The sequence below is a fragment of the Schistocerca piceifrons genome, chromosome 1, assembly GCF_021461385.2.
Source record: "Schistocerca piceifrons isolate TAMUIC-IGC-003096 chromosome 1, iqSchPice1.1, whole genome shotgun sequence".
Taxonomy (NCBI): Eukaryota; Metazoa; Arthropoda; class Insecta; order Orthoptera; family Acrididae; genus Schistocerca; species Schistocerca piceifrons.
This window is the reverse complement of record NC_060138.1, coordinates 524,998,213-525,024,563: the sequence shown is the minus strand read 5'-3', so window position 1 is coordinate 525,024,563 and position 26,351 is coordinate 524,998,213. Positions and strand designations below refer to the sequence as shown.

Below are 26,351 nucleotides of genomic sequence, written 5' to 3'. Positions count from 1 at the left end.
TTTGAAAGTCTTAGCAACCATGTCAGCAGCATCGCGCAGAGTTGGATGACGTGATTTCAGTCTCATGGGATTTAAAAGTGGCAGGTCGCTATACACGGGTAGGTTAGAATTCCTGGAGATCTTGTGGAATTCTCTCATAAGGGCAGTACATCTGCGTAGATCAGGAGGCATTATACCGGTTAACAGTGGAAGCCAATAAACTGGAGTAGATCTGATTGTGCCAGATATTATGCGCATTGTCGTATTCAGCTGGGTATCAACAAGCCTTGTATGATGACTATTCATCCAAACAGGTGCACAGTACTCAGCACTTGAGTATACCAAGCCCAGAGCTCAAGTTCGCAGGGTGGTTGCTGAAGATCCCCAGGTAGTTCCGCATAGCTTATGGAGGATGTTGTTTCGATTCCTCAGCTTTTGAGCTAAGTTAAGAAGGTGTTGTTTGAAGCATAGTGTACGATCCAGGATGACACCAAGATATTTTGGAGACAAACATGTGGTTACTGAAGAGGAGCAGCAGCAACAGCATTTTCCAGGAGATAGGGTTGCCAATTCTAGTATGATGAAAAAAAAAAAAACTAGAATGTCATGTTCCCAGTTTGGCATAGCTTTGCCACAGGAGACACGAAAGCGGTCGAAGACGTCCGTCTTCTGGTCGGCTCCTGATTGTTGTCAGGAGGAGGCTAGTTTTTGATTACGCAAAGACTTCTATTATTTGTAAAAGAACGACCCGGATTTCTTTACGTAATCAGTATGAATTTTATAATTACCTAAGGGACCTTTAACAATAAACAGTAAAAAAATAATTTGCATTTGCAAATGAAATCATTAATAAATGAGGCAGCTATGAGTTGTATAGAAGACAAGGGGCGGCCATCTGTACACGACCAGGATGCCGCAGTATTCTCTGCTGCAGTAAAGGCTTTTTGACATTTATAAAAATAATATGGCATGGATGTTAAAAAAGTATAAAGGAAAAGAACAGAATAAGAAATCTGGTAAACACTAAATATATTCAAACAGTTCTCACTAGCAAATTAGGGCTTATTTATAAACAATATAACTTACATAAGTACTTTTCTAATTGTATGGTGCGATCAGATTTCAGCCTGCCCTGTGCTTTCTCCTTGGTTTATGTTTTTGTCACAAATTACAGTCATTACTTTTCTCCCTCGTTAAAGACAATTCTTGCACTGTTCAACACTTTCATAACAATAACTTGCCGATTTACAGTTTCGAACATAAATTACTTGAATTTTATTAATTAATAATGTTGTACTGTCATCTTTTATTTAGATCGAAGTGGAACGTCAGTTCAGCTTCTGTTAAAATGTTTCTTCGACTACGCAATCGATGTATTAGCGTCCGCGCTAGATGCGCATCTTTACAGTTATGTAAATTATATAAAACAAATGTCTTTCAAAGAATAGGGTACTCACAGCTTTCATACTACGGAAATCACAATAATATTACACAATGTCAATGCCTGGCTTATCTGGCATTGACATTAACCAGCATGGCCAGACAAGATTTGTACTATAAAAGGCAGAAAGCAAGGGGAAGCTACAGACATTATAATTCCCGAGGACACAAACCTTTACTGTATGGTTTAATGATTATGGCATCCACGTGGGTAAAATACTTGGGAGATAAAATAGTCTTCCATTTGAATATCAGAGAGGGGGCTACTCAGGAGGACACTGTCATCAGGCGCAAAAAAAAAAAAAACTGGTATTCTGTTGGTGGAATGTTACATCCCTTAATCTGGTAGGTAGGTTAGATAATTTGAAAAAGAAAGTGGATAGGTTGAAGATAGATATAGTACTAATTGGTACTGTATGATGGTAGGAAGAACAGGACTTGTGGCCAGGTGAGAACAGGGTCATCAACACAAAATCAAATACAGGTAAGGTAAGGAACTTATATATTCTGTATTTACATTGACAACTGTCTCTTCTTTTTTAATTGGTTGTGTATCACTCTCCATGTTTCATACCTCTTAATGCAGACTTGTCTAGTACTAATTTTATCTTATTTTATTAGTTTTGTTTATTAATAGGAACTGTTATGTAGGCATGCTATTCCTATTTTGTGCTAAAGGTTCTTGTGTCAACTCCATTGTTATTTATGTACTTTTCAGTTTTTACTATTTCATTGCAAAGATGTTACTCACAGTATGTTTCTACTTCAGTCTAGATGTGTTACTTCTCTTGTTACTTCTCTTCCAATGTTGTCTGCTGACATTTAACTTCTTTGGTGATAATACTCAGTAAATGTCTGAAGATGGCCTTGTAAGCCGAAAACTGGTTAGCAGTAAAAGTAATATTGTAGAACAAAAGCAAACTGGTGCTTTTCATGTATTATTATTGAGATTCTGGAGAGAGCCAGTCATGACAAAACAGTTCCATCTTTTATGCAAGATATACGTTCTAAGGAGAGAAAAAAGTGCTACAAAGGAATTATCTAAATTGGATTGAAATAGGAAGATGTGATGTTCATGTGCAGACATAAATGATTACAGTATCAGGAAAATTGGATGATTTATTCAAGAGAAAGAGCTTCACAAATTGAGCAAGTCAGTAATGCATTGGTCCACCTCTGGCCCTAATGCAAGCAGTTATTCGGCTTGGCATTGACTGATAGTTATTGAAGTCCTCATGAGGGATGTCATGCCAGATTCTGTACAATTAATGATTTAAATCATAAAAATCCCAAGCTGGTTGGAGGGTCTTGTCCATATGTTCCAAACATTCTCAAGTGGAGAGAGATCTGGTGACCTTTCTGACCAAGATAGGGTTTGACAAGCATGAAGACAAGCAGTAGAGCAACAAAACTGGTTGTAGAATATCGTCAACAGCCCACTGTGATGTAAGGATGCCACATATGACAACCCAACGGGTCCTGGTATGAAATGCAATGGCACCCCAGACCATCTCTCCTGGTTGTCGGGCCGTATGGCTAGTGACAGTCTGGTTGGTATCCCACTGCTGTTCGAGGCATCTCCAGACATGTCTTCGCTGGTCATTGGGGCTCAGTTTGAAACAGGACTCAGCACTGAAGATAGTTCTACTCCAGTCAGTGGAATTCCAAATGTGACTGAAAAAGGCCAAGACAGCGATGGGGTACCAACTGTACAGCCCGACAGCCAGGAGTGATGGTATATTTTGTTTTATAGCTGGACCTCTTTGTTTGTCATCTGTGGCACCTTTACAACACGGTAATAAGCCAATGATATTCTGTGTCCCATTTCGTTGCTCTTCATGGCAATCCATCCTGGGCTTACATTTCATCGTGATAATGCCCATCTGCATGTGGTGAGAGTTTTTACTGCATGTCTTTGAGCTAGCCACACACTATCTCAGCCAGCAAGATCACCAGACCTCTTCCCCAATTGAGAATGTTTTGAGCATTATGGGCAGGGCCCTTTAACCAGCTTGGGCTTTTGATGACTTAAGGTGCCAACTAGACAGAATTTGTGTACAACACACCTCAGGAGGACATCCAACAGCAGTGCTTGCGTAAAGGCCAACTTGTGAAGCTCTTTCTCTGAAATAAATTGTCCAATTTTTCTGATATTGTAATCATTTGTTGTAATAATTCCTATTTCAAAGAAAGGTGGTACTGACAAGTCTGGATATTACTGAAACATCAGTTTAATATGTTATGGTTGCAAAATACTGACATAAACTGCATTTAGAAGAATGGATAAACTGGTAGATCCTGACTTTGAGGGAGATCAGTTTGGGTTCTGGTTAAATGTAAGAATCTGCAAGGCTGTATTAACCGTATGACTTAGAGGATAGATTGAAAAAGGCAAGACTAAATTTATAGCATTTGTATGTTGAAAGAAAGGTTTAGATGTTGTTAACTAGGCTTCAAGCTCTGAAAGTCGAAGTATTGTAAGAATAAAACAAAAAGAGTGAAAAGTTATGTATGACTAGTACAGGAACCAAATGAGTCAAGGGCATGAAAGAGAAGCAGTATTTGAGAAGAGTGTGAGACCAGGGGTGGGTGTAGCCTCCCCCTCTCCCCTCCCAATGTTGTTCTATCTGTGCATTGAGTGAGCATGAAAGGAAACAAAGGAGAAATTAGGAGAGAAAATAAAAGTTCAGAGCAAAGAATAAAACTTTAAGATTTACTGATGACATTGCAGTGCTGTTAGAGTGTGTAAAGGACTTGCAGTAGCAGTTGGAACGGAGTAAATAGTGTCGGGGAAAGTAGTTGTAAGATGAACATCAGCAAAAGTAAAATCAGTGTAATGGAATGCTATAGAGTTAAATCAAGTGATGGTGATGAGAGTGGATTAGGAAATGACACACTAAAAGTAGTTGATGAGTTTTGTTATTTGGGAAGCACAATTACTGATGATGGCTGAAGTACAGAGACTTTGAAGTCCAGACTGGCAAATGCAAGAAAAATGTTTCTGAAAAAGATAAATTTGTTAATAATATACTGACTGCCACCATCGGCAGTTCAGACTGGATTGCATTCATGTCTGCACTCATAGAACCCCAAACACAGGTACACGTTTGCTTCTTTTATTTGCTGTATGCTCCACAAGAATAGCCCATTTGTGAGACAGGGATCGCGTACATCTGCTCCCCCACGAGAAATGACTAGTAGTGATGTGCTGAAGAACACATGTACTGTTGCAGAAAGGGAACAGTGTACTGATGTTATACTACATCGAATAAATTAAACTCTATTTTTGTATGATTACAGAAAGCGCCAAGCACACAACAAATACACTGGTAAACCCAATTATTGATTCAGAAATAAAGCAGACTAGATAGGTTAAATCTATTACGCTTTAAAATCTGGAACACTTTTTGATCCCATTAGTGTGGTACAGAGCTAATGTTCACTTCCTTCATCAACTTTGTCACCAATAAATGCTTGAGTAGGATGTTTTAAGTTCTTGTAAACATATTTGAGATAACACTTCTTGCACTGATGAAGCCCAGAAATCCCTTTCACTTCACCTGTACTGCTGGTCAGCAATCCAGTATGGCTGAAACAACAGTGATTTTTTTTATTTTTAAATCTTGCAGCTGGTACACCATATGCTGGTGGTGTGTTCCGAGTGAAGCTTGCTCTTGGGAAAGATTTCCCACAAGCACCGCCAAAGGCTTTCTTTCTCACAAAGATATTTCATCCAAATGTTGCGAAAAATGGAGAAATATGTGTGAATACATTGAAGAAGGACTGGAAGCCAGACCTTGGAATAAAGCACATATTGTTGGTAACTACCACTTTGTCAAAAAAAAATGTTATATTAGTCACTGGAATTACAAATTGCATTAGATAGTGTTATGCATGTGATATAATTTTGTTATTTCATTGTTATTGTCTTACAGACAGTGAAATGCTTGCTGATTGTGCCAAATGCAGAATCTGCACTTAATGAAGAAGCAGGGAAATTGCTGCTTGAACAATATGAATGTTACTCCCAGAGAGCAAAAATGATGACTGAAATTCATGCTTTGGTAAGAACAATTTTATAATGGAAATATAATCCTATTATTTTTCATAACAGCTAAGAGTCTGGTTTGCTTACAGAAGCAAATCTTTTGTTTACTATCATTGTGTGCAGGACATGCTAGTTATGGGCTCAGTTTAGAAATGTGTTTTTAACACTTTGGGCCCTGAGCCATAGCGCATGAAGCTCTACCACAAGGCCTAGCTGTTTTTAGCGTATTTTAGTTTATTACAACTCCTAAATGGTTTTTGTCATGGTAATGACATTACCCATATTGAAAAACCTGAACTTAAGCTATGTATAATACGTGACTTACCAAACGAAAGCGCTGGCAGGTCGATAGACACACAAACATACACACAAAATTCAAGCTTCGCAACCAATGGTTGCTTCATCAGGAAAGAGGGAAGGAGAGGGAAAGACAAAATGATGTGGGTTTTAAGGGAGAGGGTAAGGAGTCATTCCAATCCCGGGAGCGGAAAGACTTACCTTAGGGGGAAAAAAGGACAGGTATTCACTCGCGCGCGCGCGCGCGCGCGCGCACACACACACACACACACACACACACACACACACACACACACACACACACACACACACACACACACACACACATCCATCCGCACATACACAGACACAAGCAGACATTTGTGTTTCTGCAGAGAAGTCAGTCGAGGTAGAAGTACAGAGGCAAAGAAGTTGTTGAAAGACAGGTGAGGTATGAGCGGCGGCAACTTGAAATTAGCGGAGGTTGAGGCCTGGCGGATAACGAGAAGAGAGGATATACTGAAGGGCAAGTTCCCATCTCCGGAGTTCTGACAGGTTGGTGTTAGTGGGAAGTATCCAGATAACCCGGACGGTGTAACACTGTGCCAAGATGTGCTGGCCGTGCACCAAGGCATGTTTAGCCACAGGGTGATCCTCATTACCAACAAACACTGTCTGCCTGTGTCCATTCATGCGAATGGACAGTTTGTTGCTGGTCATTCCCACATAGAAAGCTTCACAGTGTAGGCAGGTCAGTTGGTAAATCACGTGGGTGCTTTCGCACGTAGCTCTGCCTTTGATTGTGTACACCTTCCGGGTTACAGGACTGGAGTAGGTGGTGGTGGTGGGAGGGTGCATGGGACAGGTTTTACACCGGGGGCGGTTACAAGGGTAGGAGCCAGAGGGTAGGGAAGGTGGTTTGGGGATTTCATAGGGATGAACTAAGAGGTTACGAAGGTTAGGTGGACGGCGGAAGACACTCTTGGTGGAGTGGGGAGGATTTCATGAAGGATGGATTTCATTTCAGGGCAGGATTTGAGGAAGTCGTATCCCTGCTGGAGAGCCACATTCAGAGTCTGATCCAGTCCCGGAAAGTATCCTGTCACAAGTGGGGCACTTTTGTGGTTCTTCTGTGAGAGGTTCTCGGCTTGAGGGGATGAGGAAGCGGCTCTGGTTATTTGCTTCTGTACCAGATCGGGAGGGTAGTTGCGGGATGCGAAAGCTGTTTTCAGATTGGAATGACTCCTTACCCTCTCCCTTAAAACCCACATCCTTTCATCTTTCCCTCTCCTTCCCTCTTTCCTGATGAAGCAACCGTTGGTTGCGAAAGCTTGAAGTTTGTGTGTGTTTGTGTGTCTATCAAAATGCCATCGCTTTCGCTTGGTAAGTTACATCATCTTTATTCTCTCTTTTTTTTTAAGAGGAAAAATTCATCAAGGATATATGGACTTAATGCTCAGAAGGAAAACTACATTATTTTAAACAAGAATTTTAATAATTATTCATACTGCTTGTTTTATGTACGGTAACCTCCTTTGGCTTTATTTTAAGATGCAGTTTTGGTCTTCGTATGATAAATTTTGAAACACAGTAGTTTGCAATTTTGAAACACGGTAGTTTGCACAATGCCACTTTGCATTCACTACACTGGTAGCTTGTGTCTTTGTGCCACACTTTCCCAGTAAGCTTTTTGTCTCTCAGAGAACACACTACACATTGTTTTTGCTTCTGTTTCTTGCCTATTTGTCTCAATCTTTTCCAGAAAATGTTGATAGTCTGGAGAGTCCCAATGTACCAGGTTGTGGTTAAGAGATCTCTGCTGTCTGCAACACCTGCGCAGATAGTTGTCTCAAACTGTGATGATGTGAGGCGTTTTCCAGTTTCCTTGTTGTACAATATACATATTTATATATATTTTATATATTTATTATCACTATTATGTGGAATGACATCTTTCTTTACCACTTCACAGTTTGATGCTCACAAGGGAACCTCCCCATCGCACCCCCCTCAGATTTAGTTATAAGTTGGCACAGTGGATAGGCCTTGAAAAACTGAACACAGATCGATTGAGAAAACAGGAAGAAGTTGTGTGGAACTGTGAAAAAATAAGCAAAATATACAAACTGAGTAGTTCATGGCAAGATACGCAACATTAAGGACGCTGGGACCGCAGCAGCGCAGTGGTGTCGTGTTAACGTGAGCAGCTGCGGAACGAAAGGTCCTTGGTTCAAATCTTCCATTGAGTGAAAACTTTAATTTTTTATTTTCAGTTTATGTGACAAACTCTTATGTTTTCATCACTTTTTTGGGAGTGATTATTACATCCACAAGAAAACCTAAATCGGGCAAGGTGGAAGAATCTTTTTACCCATTCGCCAAGTGTACAAGTTAGGTGGGTCGACAACATATTCCTGTCATATGACGCACATGCCGTCACCAGTGTCGTATAGAATATATCAGATGTGTTTTCCTGTGGAGGAATCGGTTGACCTATGACCTTGCGATCAAATGTTTTCGGTTCCGATTGGAGAGGCACGTCCTTTCGTCTACTAATCGCATGGTTATGCGATGCGGTCGCAAAACACAGAGACGTCAATGAACGAACGGACAGATAATAACTATGCAAAAATAAAGAAAGTAAAATTTTCACTCGTGGGAAGACTTGAACCAAGGACCTCTCCTTCTGCAGCTGCTCACTCTACCATGGGACCACAGCGCTCCTGAGCTCACGTTCTCCTTTATGTTGCCTATGTGACCAAGACTGATGACCAGTTTGTATATTTTGCTTATTTTTTCACAGTTCCACACAACTTCTTCCTGTTTTCTCAATTGATCTGTGTTCAGTTTATCAAGGCCTATCCACTGTGCCAAGTTATAACTAAATCTGAGGGGGGTGCGATGGGGAGGTTCCCTTGTCAGAAGCCCCGTATGATTGTCGTTGGTGTGATAAGTCAACACCCAACTTGTTTTTATTATAGTCCACCGCACAGGCGGGTTTTGACTTCTCTCTGCCTCTCTCAACAATATACGTCACAATCTCAGCAGTGTGCCTTGTACTTATCATGTGCACATTTCTTTTGTCCTTCCAACAGAATGCCAAGATATTTCCTTTACGCCTAAAAATTATTTCACCTTGCTGAAGTTTCAGATCTTTTACAGCAGAAGGTAATCCCTGTCTAGATTTTCTTGTAGTTCCCACAAGAGCTGTTTTTCCAGGTTCCGGTTCTGAAGCAAGGACTGGACTGATGTAGAATCTGTCTGTAAACAAAGTGTAACCTTTTCCTGACAGATTCCCAAGCTATGTCTTCCCAAGTGTCACTGTATCAGGCCTCTCACCTGCATAAACAGAAACATTCCAGACATAACCTCACTCCGACTCTGACGAAATGTTCAGTTTAATACCATATTTATTTGGCTTCTGAGGCATGTACTGCTTAAAATACACACGGCCACGAAATTTGCACATGCCTTCATCAGTTGTAATGTTTTGAGAGGGTGTATATGCTCACTGGAAATTAGCAGACACCATATCCACGAGGGGTCTCACCTTGTACAGAGGGTCATAGCCAGCTTCTTCACCTTTTTCCTTCGCAACTGAATTGTCACTGATGTGAAAGTTTCTCAAAATAGAAAGAAACTTGTGACGGCTCAGGATGTTTGGACAGAAATTACGTGACAGAACAGGATTCTTGGACCAGTGCTCTCATATACAGGATCTCGCACTTACACACATATGGACTACAATTGCCAGAAACTTTCTTATTTCTATGAGAGTAACTCCTTTCCACTTTGATAGCGAGCAGGTAGAGGAAAGCGAATTTGTGCTTCGTAATTTCCTTATGCTTTGTTGTACATACAGATTAGTTTGCTGTTTTATATGATTCACCATACTGTCTGTAAGTGAACACAAAAAGAAATCTAGAAGTGTGCTGTTCTGGTCTGAACTGGTAAGGTTGCACTTTCCAGAGTGTCCTGAGAATGGATAGATATTTGGCACGTGATCATTAGTTGTGTAACCTTCCTCAGAATCGGTACGGCGCGAAGTTCTCGATCTCACACTCACTCTTGGCCGCCCATGCACTTCAGGTGTGGTATCAGCAGGAACAATGGCAAGAACTTGGACGATCGCTCTCCTCGTCTGAATCTACCATAAAAGTAGTATTTGCAAATAAAATCAGTTACTACGGTAGTTACGTATTTGAAATCTGAATAAAAATATTGTGTATTTTGTTATCTGGATTCCTTACCTCAAGACTAGGAAACTTCTTCTTGAATATAGTCTACGTCATCATCAGTATCAAGCAAATCATCATCCTCCAAAAAATCAACATCACTTTCTTCAAACTCGCGTGATAACTCGAGTGATTTCATCATCTGTCAAACCACATCTCGCCATGACGACGCAACTGAACACACACATGGCAGAATATTTGCACTCACAAAGCCTCACAAAAAAAAGGAGAGGTTCTCCCTTGTCCAGCATGCCCACACCATCTAGCGTCAAATACTTCAACTATAGCCTCTACTGTGCCTCCCAGACCATTGGGAGCTCTACGAACACGTAAAGGAAGGAAGGGGAAGATCGAGCACACGCGCCCATAAAATTACGGGTGTTGGATTTTCAGGCTGGTCAGGTGTGCCCTTATTTTTACAGGCATCAGCTCCTAAGTGTTAAGAGTGGTAAAAAAATGGTAACAAACTTGTATGCCTAAAAATCACTCAAACTCATGTTTTTGTTGCCTTCAGTCTGGAGACTGGTTGGATGCATGTTTCCATGCAAACCTGTTCACTGAAGACCTTGGTCTCCCTGTTCATGACTGAAGTCGTGCAGTGCTTGCTCATTGTAGTCAGCTGGGACATGTAGGTGTTTGTGTCTGTAATGATAAGGGATTCACCCGAAAACTATTAATGTTCTCAGTCTTGTGTATATGCCCGTTTACAACTCAGCACCTGGACTATTTTTGAAGTTGTTACCTCCACTCCTCAAATTCTGTATATTCCACCCTATTAATGCAATGTGTTTGCAGTATGTATCATCCTGAATTTGTACTAGATCTGTCCCTATCCTAGAACTCCTAGTGTTGGTGTGAAGTTGTGTCTCGGCATTCTCGTCATACAGTGCTATGACTGGATATGTTAGAGCTTCCTTAAGGACAAGGAAAAATCTTTCTTGTGCCTCTTATTCCAGGAAAATCTGGCATCTCCCTGCAGAGGTTCTTGCGAGGGATGTGCCTTGGTTCAGAAGTACTTTATGAATCTCTTGTAGTATGAGCATATTCTGAGGAGACATCACACTTCACAGACATTTTGGGGAGTTGGAAAATCTGTGACTGCTCTTATTTTCTCTGAATTGTGGTGGAGTCCACCACCATTCTCTAGGGAACTCAAGATTTTTATTTCTGGGTGGTATCCACACTTTTCAGGCAGACACCTGCAGTCTGAACAAACTTTATTGCAGTTTCTTCAAATGTTTTTGAAAAAATGACTGTCACCCATAGGAAAGAGATGTCAACCATTTAAGGTTTTGGAGCAGGTTTCCAGTCATACATTTGAAAGGGGCTGGAACGCACAGTCCAAATGGCATAACTTGAACTCATAGAGGCCATCAGGAGTTATGAAGCCAGTCCTTTCTCAGTCAGCCTTTTCAGCTTCGATTTGGCAGTAGCCTGCCTGAACATCCATAGTGGAGAAATACTTTGTTTCTTTCAATCAGTGTAGGGTGTCACCAATGTGTGGCAATGGATAGACATCATTCTCCATGGTTTCGTTCTGTCATCAGTAGTAGACGCAGAAACACTTTTTGCTGCCCTTCACAAGGTCCATAGGAGAGTACCAGGGACGCTCTACAGGTTCAATGATGCTATCTTGCAAGATCTGCTCCACTTTCTCCCAGGTTACCCATCCTTCAGTTGGCGATGCGTTGTATGAACACTGGCTAATTGTTGGATGATCCCCTGTGTTGATATGGTGTTTTACCGTGGGTGACTTGGTCTTTCTTTTCTCCACTCTGGCTATAAAAGAGACAAAATTTTCGCAGATTAGCTATCTCTAGCTGATGTTTTTCCTCAGTTGGGGCAAATCCTATTGGTAATGTGATATTATTGTCCTACCCTGTATTGTCTGTAGCAGTAGCAGAACATGATTCTTTTGTTGATTGAGAATAATGTTATGTCTACATTCTACTAAAATCACAAATTCAGAGGTCTGTGTTCTGTCATTGATAGTTAATTTTACAGTTCCTGTTCGCTGAACATTTCCCGTTTCCAACTTTCAGCATAGTCCCTCTTGTATCATGGAACTTTGTCTTCTGTAGTTGATGACAATAAGAATCTAACAGTTCAGAAAAGTGCACAGACAGGTTGGCTGTTCATTACGGTGTCAGTGAGATTTTGTGACACGGTGGCTGTTGTCTGTGGAGACCTTGCATCTTTGTTGGACTTACCTCCACAGATGATTGCCTTGCTTAGTTTTCTCAAATTCAGCAACTATGCAAGTGGCTGGTACCTCTGCACAGTGATAGGGGAACTGTCGTGACATGACAAGCAATGATTTCATCCAGGCTATGGCTATGAGCAGTTGACTGATGTGAATAGAACTGTTGTGACAGTTGGTGTCTTATGGTGTAGTAGTAAACAAACAGTAGAGTTCTCACTCTGCAGTAGTGTGCTTGTCCAGGCAGCCACAGTGAAAACAGGCTAGCATCTTATCCTCTATGCTCCGTATGTCTGTTCTTCTGCGAGGAGTTTAAGTAGGTAGAGGAATTGGGTGTACCTGCGTTGGTTGGGTGCTGGGTTGTCATATCACAGCAATGGTAGAAGTCTGGGTTGGCCACATACATTCTTCATGGCTTGATCATCGTGTTGGAGACTGGTGCCAAAGATCAATAAACCTCTTCTTCAACATTCTGTGTTACCTCCTGACATATGGGGTCAAACATTCATGGCCACCATCTCTTGTATATTGGTCTGATAGTTCTGCCTGCTGTAAAGTGCTATGTATCTTTTCTTACAATCTGGCATGTGAGAGAAGCGATGTTATCAGGATTCAATCATACTGGTTTTGTGTCTCTTTTTCTGTTTGCATTTTGTTATGGAACGTAGCCTTCTGTTGCTGGTGACGATGAACATTCAGCTCTGTAGTTGACTAGTGCTAATACGAGTCAACCATTGGTGCTAATACGAGTTAACCATCGATGTCAGTGAGATTTCCTGACATCTTGGAGACTGTTTGTGGAGGAAATTCATCTATGATGGCCTCACCTCCATGGATGGTTGCCTAGCTTATTCAGTGACCAGATTAGCAATTGATACAGTGAATGGCTACAGTAATGGATTTCGTCCTACAGGACAGCTATAATAATCTGTAGTTGATGGGTGTAAGTAAAACTGTTACGATGGTTGATAGTAGTCATCAAAAAGTAGTCTTCCTTCTCTGCCTAGTGTACAATATGTCCACGGTGTGCGCAGTGAAAACATACCAGTGTGTTGTCCTCTGCCCTCCAAATGTCACTTCTTCTGTGGGGTGTTAAATGTGGCAGTGGAGTTGTTTGTACCTGCATTAGTTGGCTGCTGCATTGTTGTTTTTTGGCTGCAGTGTAAGTCCAAGCTGGCCGAATCCATTCTTCCTAATTGGTTCAAATGGTGAAGCTTGGTGCTAGAGATACTTACATGTCTTCTTCAACATTTTATGCTTCTTCACAACATATGTGGCCAACATGTTTGGCTGCTATATCTCACTTATGTACTTGGACCAACAGTTCTGGCAGTATTAAAATGCTGTGCCTCTTCTCTTAATACCTGAAGTATGAGAGAAGTGAAGTTGTGGCGGTCTTCCACAACTATTATAGGAACCACATTTGGGTGATCAGTCATACTGTGGTGCATTTTCTCAATGTTCTGGTACCACTTGATGAATTCCTCTGTTGTTGTGATATTCTTTCCCAGAAAAGCTTGGTACATGTCTTCTGCAACTCTTTTCATCAGATGTGAGATTTTTTTCACTTTCTGTCATATTCGGATTCAGTATGATACAAAGGACCAAAGCATGCTGTGTGTATTAATGTATCCTTCCACAAATACATTAGGACCTCTACTTCAATTGGTCTTCTGCTAAGCAGACTTGCTGTCAACTGTTGCCAAGATTTTGCTTCAGTTCGGCCTGTAATTTGTCCTGGCTGCTGAGCTTTTCTTCATTGTTCTTGAACCGTAGCTGGACTGTGCCCTCCAGGTAAAGTTACACATTTGTCAAACGCATCATAGTATCCCACCTGCTGAATTTGGATAGCTTGTCAAATCCTTTCAGCTGTTCTGTCAGGTCCTGACCAGAGCCTCCAGAAAATACCGATACCACATGTGCAGTAGACTTACTACTGCCACGGAATCTATTGGTCTCCTGAATTAACGGACCTTCAGAGCAATGTACTGCTTGTCTTCTGGTTACTGTTCATGTAGGCAACAGCTTTTGCATTGCATGATTCGAGCCATGGTGACATAATGTTTTGATATATCAGGTGTCCCCACCAAAAAAAGGTTGTATTGTAACCAGAGTTAAGTCAAATCTGAAAGCAGGATTGTCAATGAAATAAAATGTGTAGCACTGAAGGCACATTTAAAGGCACGTGTATCATGAACACCAGAGGACATCCAGAACAGAATTAACTTTCTGGATAGAGTGCACTTATTTATACAGACACTGAATACTCCAGAACCTACCAGCATTACAAACATCGGATATTACGAGAAACTTCCACAATTGATAAATACTAAATAACAAATAGTTGCTAGTGGTTGGGTTTGAACTGTCAACCCACAGCGCATGAGCCAACAACGCTAACCTCTACGCCACACTGCATGCACCATAACTCACAGGGATGTATGAAACAAACAGCATTTCTGGAACAAATAAACTAAAAAAGTCAAGGAACACAATAATCTTGAGAAGCTATATAAAATTGCTGGTCAATAATAATGGAAATAAGTTGTCATTTGGAATACATAAAATATTGCAATGTTGTACTTTTAATAATAGGAAAACTTTTGTGATTCATTTGAACACACAAAAAGCATGGTTAGATGGTTACTTCTATAGAAGTGGTTATCGCATCTGAACTTTATTTCAGCACAAGATATCTTCAATAATCATTTCAATAATCAATGTTCACCACCGGCAATGGAGGGTGAAGCTTTGACAATGCCAGCCACTCGTGCTGGCGAAACATCAGAAAAATCATTAGATGAACGTCGGCGGGTTACAGAAGCCAATAGGCAGTTTGTCATAATTTGACAACTTCGTAAGTGATCTATAATTGACTGATGCAATGATTGGAGAAAGACGCTCTGCGTTATTTTACTAGTATTGCCTCACAAATAAGAGCAATATAACTGCTGTTGACTTATCAGTAGAAAATGTGAAATTTTGAACAGTAGATCTGTAGACTGTGAAATGAAACGTGAATTTTAAGAAGCACTTTCAGAAGATAAGAACACAATAATTTGTTTAAGGAACAATGGAAGTGGTGAGAGAAATAGAATTGGTTAAAAATGGGAGAAAATGCCATAGTTAAAGTGAAGAAAAACAGTTTGGTTTTAAATGCCTTGAATTTGATGGCTCTGGACACAAAAGATTTGGGTGCATTATCATTGATATCATTACAGGGAGACAAAAGAAGCAAATGAGAAAGGGTATGCAAATTCGGTATATTGTGATATTTAATAAGGTTCTCTCCCTCACCCCCCCCCCCCCCCCCCCTACCCTCACACCTACACAATAAGGCAAGTCATTTATCCCTACTTACTGACATGGCCTATTTTTGTTGAAACAGACTGAGTCTTTCTGAACTTACGTCACTATAAGTTACTAGTGCACAGATTGTATAACAGTGGTTTCAAAGTTATATTTTAAAGTGTAAGAGCTCTATTGAAAGGATAGAAGGTATAGTTGCAGTTGTTAGAAAAAAAGCTATGTAAAATATATGCATCAGAATTCTCCAGTAACATCAAATGATAGGATATTCAAATTATGCATATTTTAACTTGCTTTCAAAATATGTGGAAGGAATTAAAACTGAGGAGAGGAAAACACCAGAATTGTATACTGTTTCAGTGGAAGGTAAGGAAACAAAACTTCCATATAATCTGAAAATGACAACAGCAAAATGGCCAGTGGAACTAGAGTACACTGGTCTCAAGTGTCCTATTACTTCTATCTATTATGAAAGAAAGATATGTCATTACATTTACAGCATATTGTATTGATTTTGCAGCAACAGACAAAGCTTTTTGCCTGTTGTTAATTATAACATGGGAAAATCTTTATGGTAAGAAGCATTATTGGTTGCTGTTCACTTTGTAAACAGAATGCCATTGGGACTTGTAAATGCCAGGGTTACATGTATTCCATATGGTTAAATGCTGAAGGTTCTGAAACTGAAAGTTTAGATTGGGTCAGATACAGCAAAGAAAAATTGACATGAAGTTGTGTTGAAGTTGGTGAATTTAAATCTTTTCAAGTACAAGTGAGAGATAATTGTCAGTTTGTTGCTATAAACCTCGAAATTTTTGTTGAAAACTATGTGAGCATGAAAGATGATCTCTCTAATGAAGTAAACTAAAGAGAGATAAAAAATAGTAATTGAATTTAGTGAACGACCAAGTAGTATCTAGGTAACCTTAATAAAGCAGTTTATAGCTTACAGTGTGCATCAAAAGCTTGGAATTTAATTTTGACGTGTTTGATTGATAATGTCATTTGAAAAGAAAAGTACGTAGTATACCAAGTATGTTGTTGCAGATAATAAACTGGTTGATATATCTAAACATTTGTTGCCAAACAAATAGGCTCAGGAATGTGTAAGGATGCAAAATAGATGGTTACATTGAATTCAGGACACTATTGTAAAGTACATTTATGTAAGATGGTCTCTCAAAGTAAATAATGTGCTGTGGTTGATTCACACAAAGGGATTTCTTGTGTGTTCATTTAATGTTTCTGTGCTTGTTGGACATATTGCTCTGGAAGTGTCACTACATGTTAATTTTCTTTTATGTGCAATTACACTAAAGAGTAATTTAATTAGAGACAAATACTTAGTGGTATGTAGCATTTCTCTCTCCCCATGGTGACAGCAGAAGTGCATAATGAAAAGAACTTTGCAAGACACCATCCAGATGGCCACTTGCAACTCAGTGATTGATTGGAGAGGAATCTAAGACATACACATCTTCCTCATTGTCATCCTAGATGTGCCCAATAGGATTGAGATCTTGTGTTTGGGCTGGCTATGAAAGCACTCCCATATCTGCTTAGTGTTCTTCAAAGCACTTTGTCAAATTACAGAAAAATTGGGGAGTTGCACTGTCTTTGTAACAATACAGATCCAGTTTGCTTGCAAGTTGCTATAGCCGAATAAATGGATGCTGACATATCAGGGGCCACAGTTCATCCCACTCTAATATCCACAGCACAAGATTACCATTACCAGCAGCTGCTTGAATGGTGCTCTGTTGAATAACAGGATGCGTCACCTTGTGTGATTCACAATATAATCTTGCCCTATCATCTACATGTACCAACGAGTGCCTTGATTTCATTGTTTTAGGTGATGCTCTTAAACCCTGTAATGTGCAGTGAGAAGGTATGCTATAGCAAGAAGATGGTTCTTGATTTATGGTTCCCCACTGGTTATTGGTGCCCAGCATTAAACTTCGAGATTTGTGGCACTGTGACCGCTCATGTCATTACATTGCCACATGTCATTGTCATTACATGGCAGCTTTTTCTACAAATTGAGATATTTTGTGCATTACCCTCATTGTGACAGTGTGTGACAGGCCAGTGACTGCTTGAGTTCAGTGATAGTATGTCTCATGAATCAGAAACCCACATTATGCTGTAATCTTACCACACTCTCAGATCAACGGCCAGTACATGGTGTGATGAAATGACCGTCACGTGACATGTTGAATTACTCATTTTCTGGTAACAAAACTGTCATTTCGCCCCTACATAGTAGCTATCTCTCATTAAATTGCACATGAATATAAACACACAAGACAAAGAAAAGTGGGTTTATTGTTTTTAATCCTGAGATATTTCATCAATATTTGCTGTCAATAAAATACCCTTACCCTCCCATTGACAGTTTCCTTCCTGAAATTTATGTAACTTTTTTGTTGTTGTGGTCATATTTTGTACTTAGTTCCTTTTGTATTTCATTTGTATCTGTCACCCTTCCTTGCATTTTCTCCACTTTGTTTGCTAGGGGACAAGTCTAGGTGGTGTTTTATGTAACCACATTCATCTAGTGCAATGTTTGGGTAGCAACTGCTAGATCATAAAATAACATTGATACATAATGACTGTTAAATGGATAATTGTGGCAAAATTTGTATTTTGTATAATCAGTTAATAAAAGAAGGAAAAATATATTTTCAGTCATCGAAGATGCCTAAACCTGGTCTGGAAGTTGGTGCCTCTTCCGGCGATGGACCAATGGCAAAGAAACATGCAGGAGACAAAAAAGTGGCTGAAAAAAAGAAGCTGCTGAAAGATAAGAAGAGAACTTTGAAAAGGTTGTGAAATTATTTTGCAAGATGTATGATCTCACCACTTCATCCTGAAATCAGAAATGAAAGTGGATTGCAATTTTGTACGTGTGTTGTCAACAAAGGATTGTGTACTGACACTAAAAGCTCTAGACTGTCATACTTCTATGGCAAAGTAATCAGTCAGTCCTGTTAAAATGATTTCTCGTGTGCAAGTGTCATCACCATCACCCCACCCCAAAATAAAAACTTTTTCCTTGACTGTAAGCTCTATCAAATGTTAGTTGTTTGGCAACCCAGTTGTTTAGTGGCTTAGTGTAAAGTCCTTATTTATGTATACAAATTGTCTTGTAAAATGTCGGTTCAGTGAAAAATTTTAACAATAATTTTCTGATGCCAAATTTTGATACTGTCGTAAAATTTCTGTTTTGCATACATTGATTGCACAAAATCTGAAACAATGAAGCTTTGAAAAAAATAAGCATTTTAATGCATCACAACTACATGTTTTGCAGGTGTGAATAAGTATTGAAATGGTGTACTAGCTTTCTTTACTTCACTTATTTAATTACGTATGTTGTTCCTTCATTTGTTTGTGCTTGTGGTTTTGTACATATGTTGTATTAGTTTGCACAGAATAATGTAACTAGAATGTAAATAATGTGACTTGTAGTCTTATGCATTCTAAAGGTATTACCTGCATGAAAGAGACTGTAAAATCATTGTTACTCATGTTTCCCCACATCAACCACTGTCATGCCATCTTCTCAATTTTATCATTATAGCATATCTGTGGGAGCACCCTTGGTTTGCCACTAAGATTTTAAGTAAAGATTTTGAATTAAGTCTGATTAGCAGTGTTGATATATTCTTACCCCCAACCTATATAAACTGATTGGTATTTCAGTGGACACAAGAGCTTTATTTCTCATTCTTACACATGTGTGCTTTTTATTTATTTTATTTTTCAAAGGCTTTAACTGGTGACAGTTCCATCAAAGATTATGTTATCTAGAGAACCACCCCATTTAAATTCCTACATGTGTGAAGGAGTTGGTATAATAAGGGTCATTCCATCTCAGCTCCCTTAGGCCTCCCTGCTCGACTTTCATGGATTTCGACAAAGTTATATGAACATTCACACATGTCCCCGATGAACACGTGAAATTTAATGTTTGTCGAAGCAATACTGGCAGAGAAAACCACTTCTTTGACTCCATGCACGACTCTGCGCAGTGCGAGCATGAATTTCTGGTGACTTTGTGCTGTTATAGCTTGGTCAATGCTTTGGAAATTTGACCATCTTGTACAACTGCATTTTGCCATTTGCATGATGATGATGATGATGATAGAAAAATTGCCCAAAAAATTTCAAAGTTTGTCGTCATATACCTCAGGGACTAAAAGTATGATGAATGTGAAATTGTGCATGTAGTAACCTAACAACTCAAGGTTTTCAAATGTAAAATTTCATTTATCCACCACATTCCAATACTGAATAAATTAAGCACTAGTTGAAAGATTTTATAAAAAGGTAAAAATGCTGTATTTCCGAACTGATTTTGCAAAAGTTTTTAAAAACTGGGCTAATTACAAAGGTCATGTTTTTAACCACCTAAAGAGTGTATTTAATTATTCAATGCGGGCTGACAATGCTAGATAATTTGAATCAGAGTTGGGTGCAAAAATTGCAAAATGGAAAAAAATGTAAGCTTTGGATTCTTATATCTTGTGGAGTGAATGCATACTGAATGTGAAAAATAATATCCACTAGATCAGTTGCACAAAGATTTTGGTATACAAAATTTCATTCACCCACTATTTTCCAATAATGTGCAAATTCGTCTCGTCGAAAAGATGACAAATTTTGTTAGAAGGTGAAAATAGTGCATATTTGACACTACTTTTACTCATACCATTTTCTGTTACAACCTCCGAACTAATCTCATTCGAAATATATAAAAAGTACTGCTTTGTAGATTTCTACAAAATCAATTCTATCTTGGTTTTCATCAAAATTACAAAAATAAACCACATTCAATTTGCTCTGAGTAAATCTGTTTTCCATAATTTATTTCAAACTAATCACAGTTGGAAAGAGAAAGTTTTCAAGCATTCAGAAAATCGTGTTCAATTTTCTAAATAATACCTGAAAATGACGGACAAATTTGAGGGTATGTACCATAGTAATAGGCTACATTGTAGCAACCTGTTGTCTGTGTCTCATCGCACTGGTTTTTATTTTTAATTTGACCTGTAAATCTCACTGTATTTCTCTGATCCATGGTGTCATCATCACTACCAGTTCAAAAACATGAACCAACAACCACATAGCCATAGGGGTCATTCCCAACAGCTGTGCAATAACAGCCACAGTTGGGTTTCTTCATTCAGGTCCCAAAGCCTGTAATTTGGTTTCTTGATTTAGGTTCCAAAGCCTTGTTGTGATACTTGTCTGCTTACAAAGCCATTTGCTAAGTGCCATACCTCTGATTTCCCAGTCTTTAGGAGTATCTCATATAGGCGTCAAGCAAAAAGTAATGTCAGTTTTGATTTTAAACTTCTCAGCATTGCAGTTTATATTTTTCAACATTTTTGAGCCACTTCCTACTCTTCATTTCCTGGAAATTGATACTGTCAGCAGAATCCTGTCTTTCAAGCCAAAAAAATAGCATTTACTGTATGAGACATAAGAATCCAAAGTTTACATTTCTTCATTCCACAATTTTCATGCCCAACATTGATTCAAATTATCTAGCATTGTTAGTCCTTGTTTGATAATTAAATACACTTTTTTAGGTGGCTAAAACCATAGTCTTTCCATTGAGCACTGAAAAGTTTTATGGAACATTTTTTTTTTTTTTTTTTTTTTTTTTTTTTTTTTTTTTTTTTTTTTTTTTTTTTTTTCAAAAATCGGGTCGAAAAAAAAAAGTTTTTTACCCTTTTACAAAATCTTCAAGTTTACACTTCATTTGTTAAGTATTGGGAAGTGGTACATAAGTGGAACTTCATATTTGAGAACATTGTGTTCTTAAATTACTATATGCCAGGCTCCTCATTTATCATATCTTTAATCCCTGAGATACAAGAAGCCAAACTTTGAAATCTTTTCAGGCATTGATGTTTCGGGTGATTTTGTCTCAAATTGTCTGGGTGAATATGGTTGTAAAATTATTTCCATTATCATCTCTAAGAGAATGCGTACAGCTTTACAAGCTCGCCAGAGTTCACTTCTTTCAACAAAATATTGCCCAAGTGATAACAGCTCAGTTTCCAGAAATTCACACTCTGGGTCAAGTTGCATGTGGAGTCAAACCAGTGACTATATCTCTGACAGTATTGCTTCGACAATCGTTGAAATTTACCAATGTTTGTTGGAGACACGTGTGAACGCTCAAAAAAAAAAAAAAAAAAAAAAAAAAATATTTCCCCCATTTCTTCTGTAATTTTTCTGCAGTGAAACTAATTATCTTTTAGCAAGTAAATTTAACTTTGCAACTATTTTGGAAAGCCAAATGTTTAGACAGTTGGTAAACGCTCTTATAGTCTTATTATTGACATATACTAAGATACAAATATTCACAGGCCTCCAGTACTTCCATTTAAGAAGCTGACAGTAGAACTGCTGTGCTATTTTACAATTGGCAGGAATACAGTAATTGTTTTGTTTATGTCCTTGTGGTTGCTAACTGCAAGTTTAATAGTGAATTCTACAACGTGTAAGAGACGAAACAGAAAATTGTGCGTATCAGCACTTACACTGGAATAAATAATACAGAGGACCAGTCAAAACTAAGTGTCATTTAGTTTGTTGCTAATTAAGGAGATAGGAATATTTGAAACAGGAATGCATTTTCCTGACGACTTAAAAAGGACGTAGGGTGGAATCTGGGTGTGGAGTTTAAACATAGACCAATAAAAAAATCATAGAACGAAACTAAAAGATACAACAAAAGGCTGAGACAAAAACCTCTTGTAGGGAGGTAGGGGAATAACATGCACATTTCAGATGACATGACATGATATGATTAGATTATGAACTGTGCAGTGAAACAGACATTAAAAAATGAACAGTTGGTGATTTATATTTGTGTGTTAGTGTGGTATCAACGGTATGCTGTGCACGGTGAATGTCTTATTGTAACTCTCATGAAAAAAAGCTTTGCCTGTTGTTATTTTGATGATCGTAGATTGAAATGCAACATAGTACTATAGCAAAGCTTCATATCAATTATGAATTAGTTATAACACAGTTGACAGTTTATGCCTAATGACCAATTGACAGAATTGTTATTACTCACTATTTCATGCTGAGTTCATTTAACAATTTATTTGTTTTTCATATAGTGTTCTTTAGAACTCATTAGACGTCAGTGCGCAACGCCCTCTTGCAGACAGCAGGTGGCGGTGTGTCGAGGGTGGGAGGCGTGGAAACCAGTGCAGCCATTGTTGTTATGCAGAAATGGAGCAATTTATCAGATATCTGAAAGGGCACGATCATTGGCTTTTGGGTCAAGAGTGGAAGCATTTCTGAAATGGCTAAGTTTGTAAACTCTTTGCTTGCTACACTGGTTAAACTATAACGTGTGTCAAAATGGTACTCTCTACAACTACTGCTGAGGCAACTGCTGTGCACCAGAGGCCATAGATGACAGGGGTGAAAGACAGATGTGGAGATTTGTATGGCTGAATAGATGTCTTACTATTTGTCAATTGACTACCCAGATGAACCAAGAGGCTACCAAATGTCTACTCAATGACCTTTAGTGAACAGGCCTCCACAGCAGGCTCTTTGTTGGTGCACTAATGCCGAATGCTGTACATTGATGATGCAGGCTGGAATTTGCATGCCAATACTGCAAATGGATGTCCACTGAGTGCTGACAGGTAGCCTTTCCAGATGACTCAAGTTATATCTTCCTTCGGACAGATGGCTGTTGCCATGTATGACACAAAACGTCTGAAAGCAAACACTGTGCAACAAGCACTGGAAGGGTGCAGGCTGGAGGTGGGATCATCGTGCATGATAGCATCTACCAGCAGGACAATGCAGCGTGTGTCTCAGCTTGCAGTGTACTTGTGAGGTTCGAAGAGCACCAGCATGAGTTTACTGCGCACACCTTGCCTCCAAACTTGGGTCAGGGGGAAAAAAAATCAGGTAAGTCAACTTTATTCAAAATGTGAGTTAGTGCTACAGCTCAGTTCGGAATGACCATGAGAGGCTAAAACTGGAAGAAAATTAAGTGAGCCCAAAGATGTGAGGAATCAAAGTTTTGCTGTATGGGGAAAGAATCACGTAAGTCAGTTTTTCAGTGGAGAGAAACAGGCAAGTCATCTGGTCACAAAAGAGCAGAGAAAATAGATTTCTGATGCAATCTCTTCCCCCAATACATTGGAAACATGGAAAAACAAAAAGGTTCCCGTCCGCATAACTTTTCCAAATATAGCTACTAACGACTTCTGATATAGTCATTCAATATCCGTGTTCTTACAAGAGACAAATCCTTTTTTTATGTTAATTTTGAATACATTGCGAATAAGACCGTAAATGAAATGAGGTCATGCCTTGAATGAGGACGTTGAAGAGCTTTATACACGGTGTTCCAGGAAGAATGGTCAATATTCAGGGATATCACAAGAAGCTAAAAAAGTCTAGTAAACATGGATTCTAAAATGCATACTGATACCTTAAGAGCTATGAGCATTTCTTCAGTAGAAGTGTTTCACACTAGTGAAGATGGACTCATGCTCATAATTCCTAAGATAGACAATTCAGAGCACACATTTACTAGCCTTTTTTGCTCTGAATGATTGTTCGTCCTGGGACCCCCTTTACACTTTGTGATTCTGCTGCTGGTCACAATATATACTTAAGTTTTCACTTTCATTAATTATGTAACTCTCAATCAAATTTGTGGCCTGAAGATCAAAATCACATTCCCATTGTTGGACCATTTAAACTTATAGTGCAAAGATTTCAAGGTAATGATCGAAGCATCCAGATATAAGCCATCTCCTCCGACTTTGGTCACTGTTAATGAAGAAATCGTAAACTGTTGGTCTCAAAGTATGCAAAATGCCCTTTCAAAACTCAGCCTACTAAGATAATGTCATCTGAATCCAGCCACTACCATATGCTTAAATATCAAACAACTTATGTAAACTGACACAAGCACACCATTTCCACTGTCCACGGGTGGACTGTTCGATCTGCTTATAACTATATAACTTCAGAACTCCTCACTTCTCTAGTGTTGACAATTACATTGTTCTCTACCCCATCTATAGTTAAAGTGTAGTTGCTCCACTCAAAATGTAATATTACCTTGGTTTAGGTTCAGGTATTGTATTTGACAGGACTAAAGTTCAGTCCCTGCCTGGTCATACAATAATTTCTGTATAAAGGCTCTTTTGGCAATGCTAGTTGAATCAGATAACTTTGCATATGGTATGAAAGGAGATGCAATATAAACATCCAGCAAGGTAACTGAATTTCCGCACTACAGCGAGCTGCAGTCAATTAGTCTTGCCCACTGTGTGTGTGTGTGTGTGTGTGTGTGTGTGTGTGTGTGTGTGTGTACACTCAAACAAATACCAGAAAAGAGCAACAGTTTGTAGTTGTCATTTTTTCATCTTTAAAGTGTTGTGTACTTCCACCCGTCATTTGGTGATCAGCAGCAAGCAAACTTGGGTAAATTTTCAATGTCTTTGAAAATAATTCTGAACTCTGAATAGCAGCTGACAAAATGAGACAATGTGCAATAAGTTTATCACCGGAAACTGAGTTCTTAACAGATCATTCTTAAAGACACAGTAATTAAAATACAGTGAAACTGGCAAATACCTACAGTTTTTGATTGGCCTACAAAAGAAATGTAGAGTTCCATCAACATGAAATGTGTTTTTGCTATATAGTCAATATGGTTGCAGAGCTCAGAGGTGGTAATGAGACATTTAATTGCATGTAAATATTTTTATTAGAAATACACACACAATACAAAATAAATAACTCTTTTTAAATATACTCTGTAAAAATATTAAATAACACCGTAAAAAAAGTCAACAGCAAATAATTAACATCCTTAGCACAGAAACTCCTTGATCAGTGCATAGCATTTTTATAATTATTATTGCAGATATAGTGTTAAGTATAATTTGTAATAAAATACAGATATTAAGTTGTAAGGCAGTGATAAGCTGAATATGATTGTCAATAAGCACCATTTATTGCACTACACTGCTTGGTATTTACATGACCAAATTCTTTGTAATGGTCACAGCCATACAAAATGCATGTTTCAAGAATCATCATTAAAATAATAGTACACTGACTTGTGATCATCATTACTAAAAAACAAAACAAAAAAGTGTTCCACGCTGTAGGGCAAACTTATTTAGCAAAGAGTATACTGCCTTGATGGCATTACAAAAGGTCCTGGTGGCACATATATATATATATATAAAATGTAAGTGATAGAAAATTAAGTGGTTATTAATACTGACAAATAAGTTTAAAAAGATTAGAAGTTTATGCCTTTACTACTGGAATTAATACAAGTAAGGCTTGAAAAGGGACTATTCTCTCTGAAAGGCCCAAGACATATAGATAGGAAAACTATATAGTATAGCACATAAACTGTTTGGGAGAATATGAACTAACAATTCAAAATGAATAGTTCATATCCTAAACAATTTCCTAAATGAAAGTAGCATGCACAGTGTAATCTTAAATACAGCACAACTATAGCTTTGAAGCATAATGAGATGGTAATTATGCTACAACAATCCAATACTATTATTGCTTTGTTTATAAATAATGTATCTATTAACAGACTGAAATAAATGGGAGAAAAGTAATAATTCATTTATCAAATACAAAGGCTACAAGTTTCTTGCAACTCTGTGTATCTGTTAAAGCGCTGAGGACTAGCACATGAAAAGTTTGTAATCAATCACTCAGTATTAATAAACACACCACACTGATATGAGAAGCATGACACGGGAAAACAAAAAATTTTACATTATGAGATCATCACATGTAAATTTTGTACTTATTTGGAAAA

At 38.6% G+C, this 26,351-nt stretch overlaps 1 protein-coding gene across 1 annotated transcript in view; it reads left to right on the top strand.

Annotated features, from left to right (window-relative positions):
- Positions 1-19,139, top strand: part of LOC124798292 (ubiquitin-conjugating enzyme E2 S) — a 71,649-nt gene extending 52,510 nt beyond the window's left edge. The window contains exons 3-5 of the mRNA XM_047261623.1: positions 5,049-5,239; positions 5,355-5,483; positions 18,179-19,139. Coding sequence (XP_047117579.1) covers positions 5,049-5,239; positions 5,355-5,483; positions 18,179-18,322 — 464 coding nt within the window. The 3' untranslated portion in view covers positions 18,323-19,139. The remainder of the gene's footprint in view (positions 1-5,048; positions 5,240-5,354; positions 5,484-18,178) is intronic.
- The last annotated feature ends 7,212 nt before the right edge of the window (positions 19,140-26,351 follow it).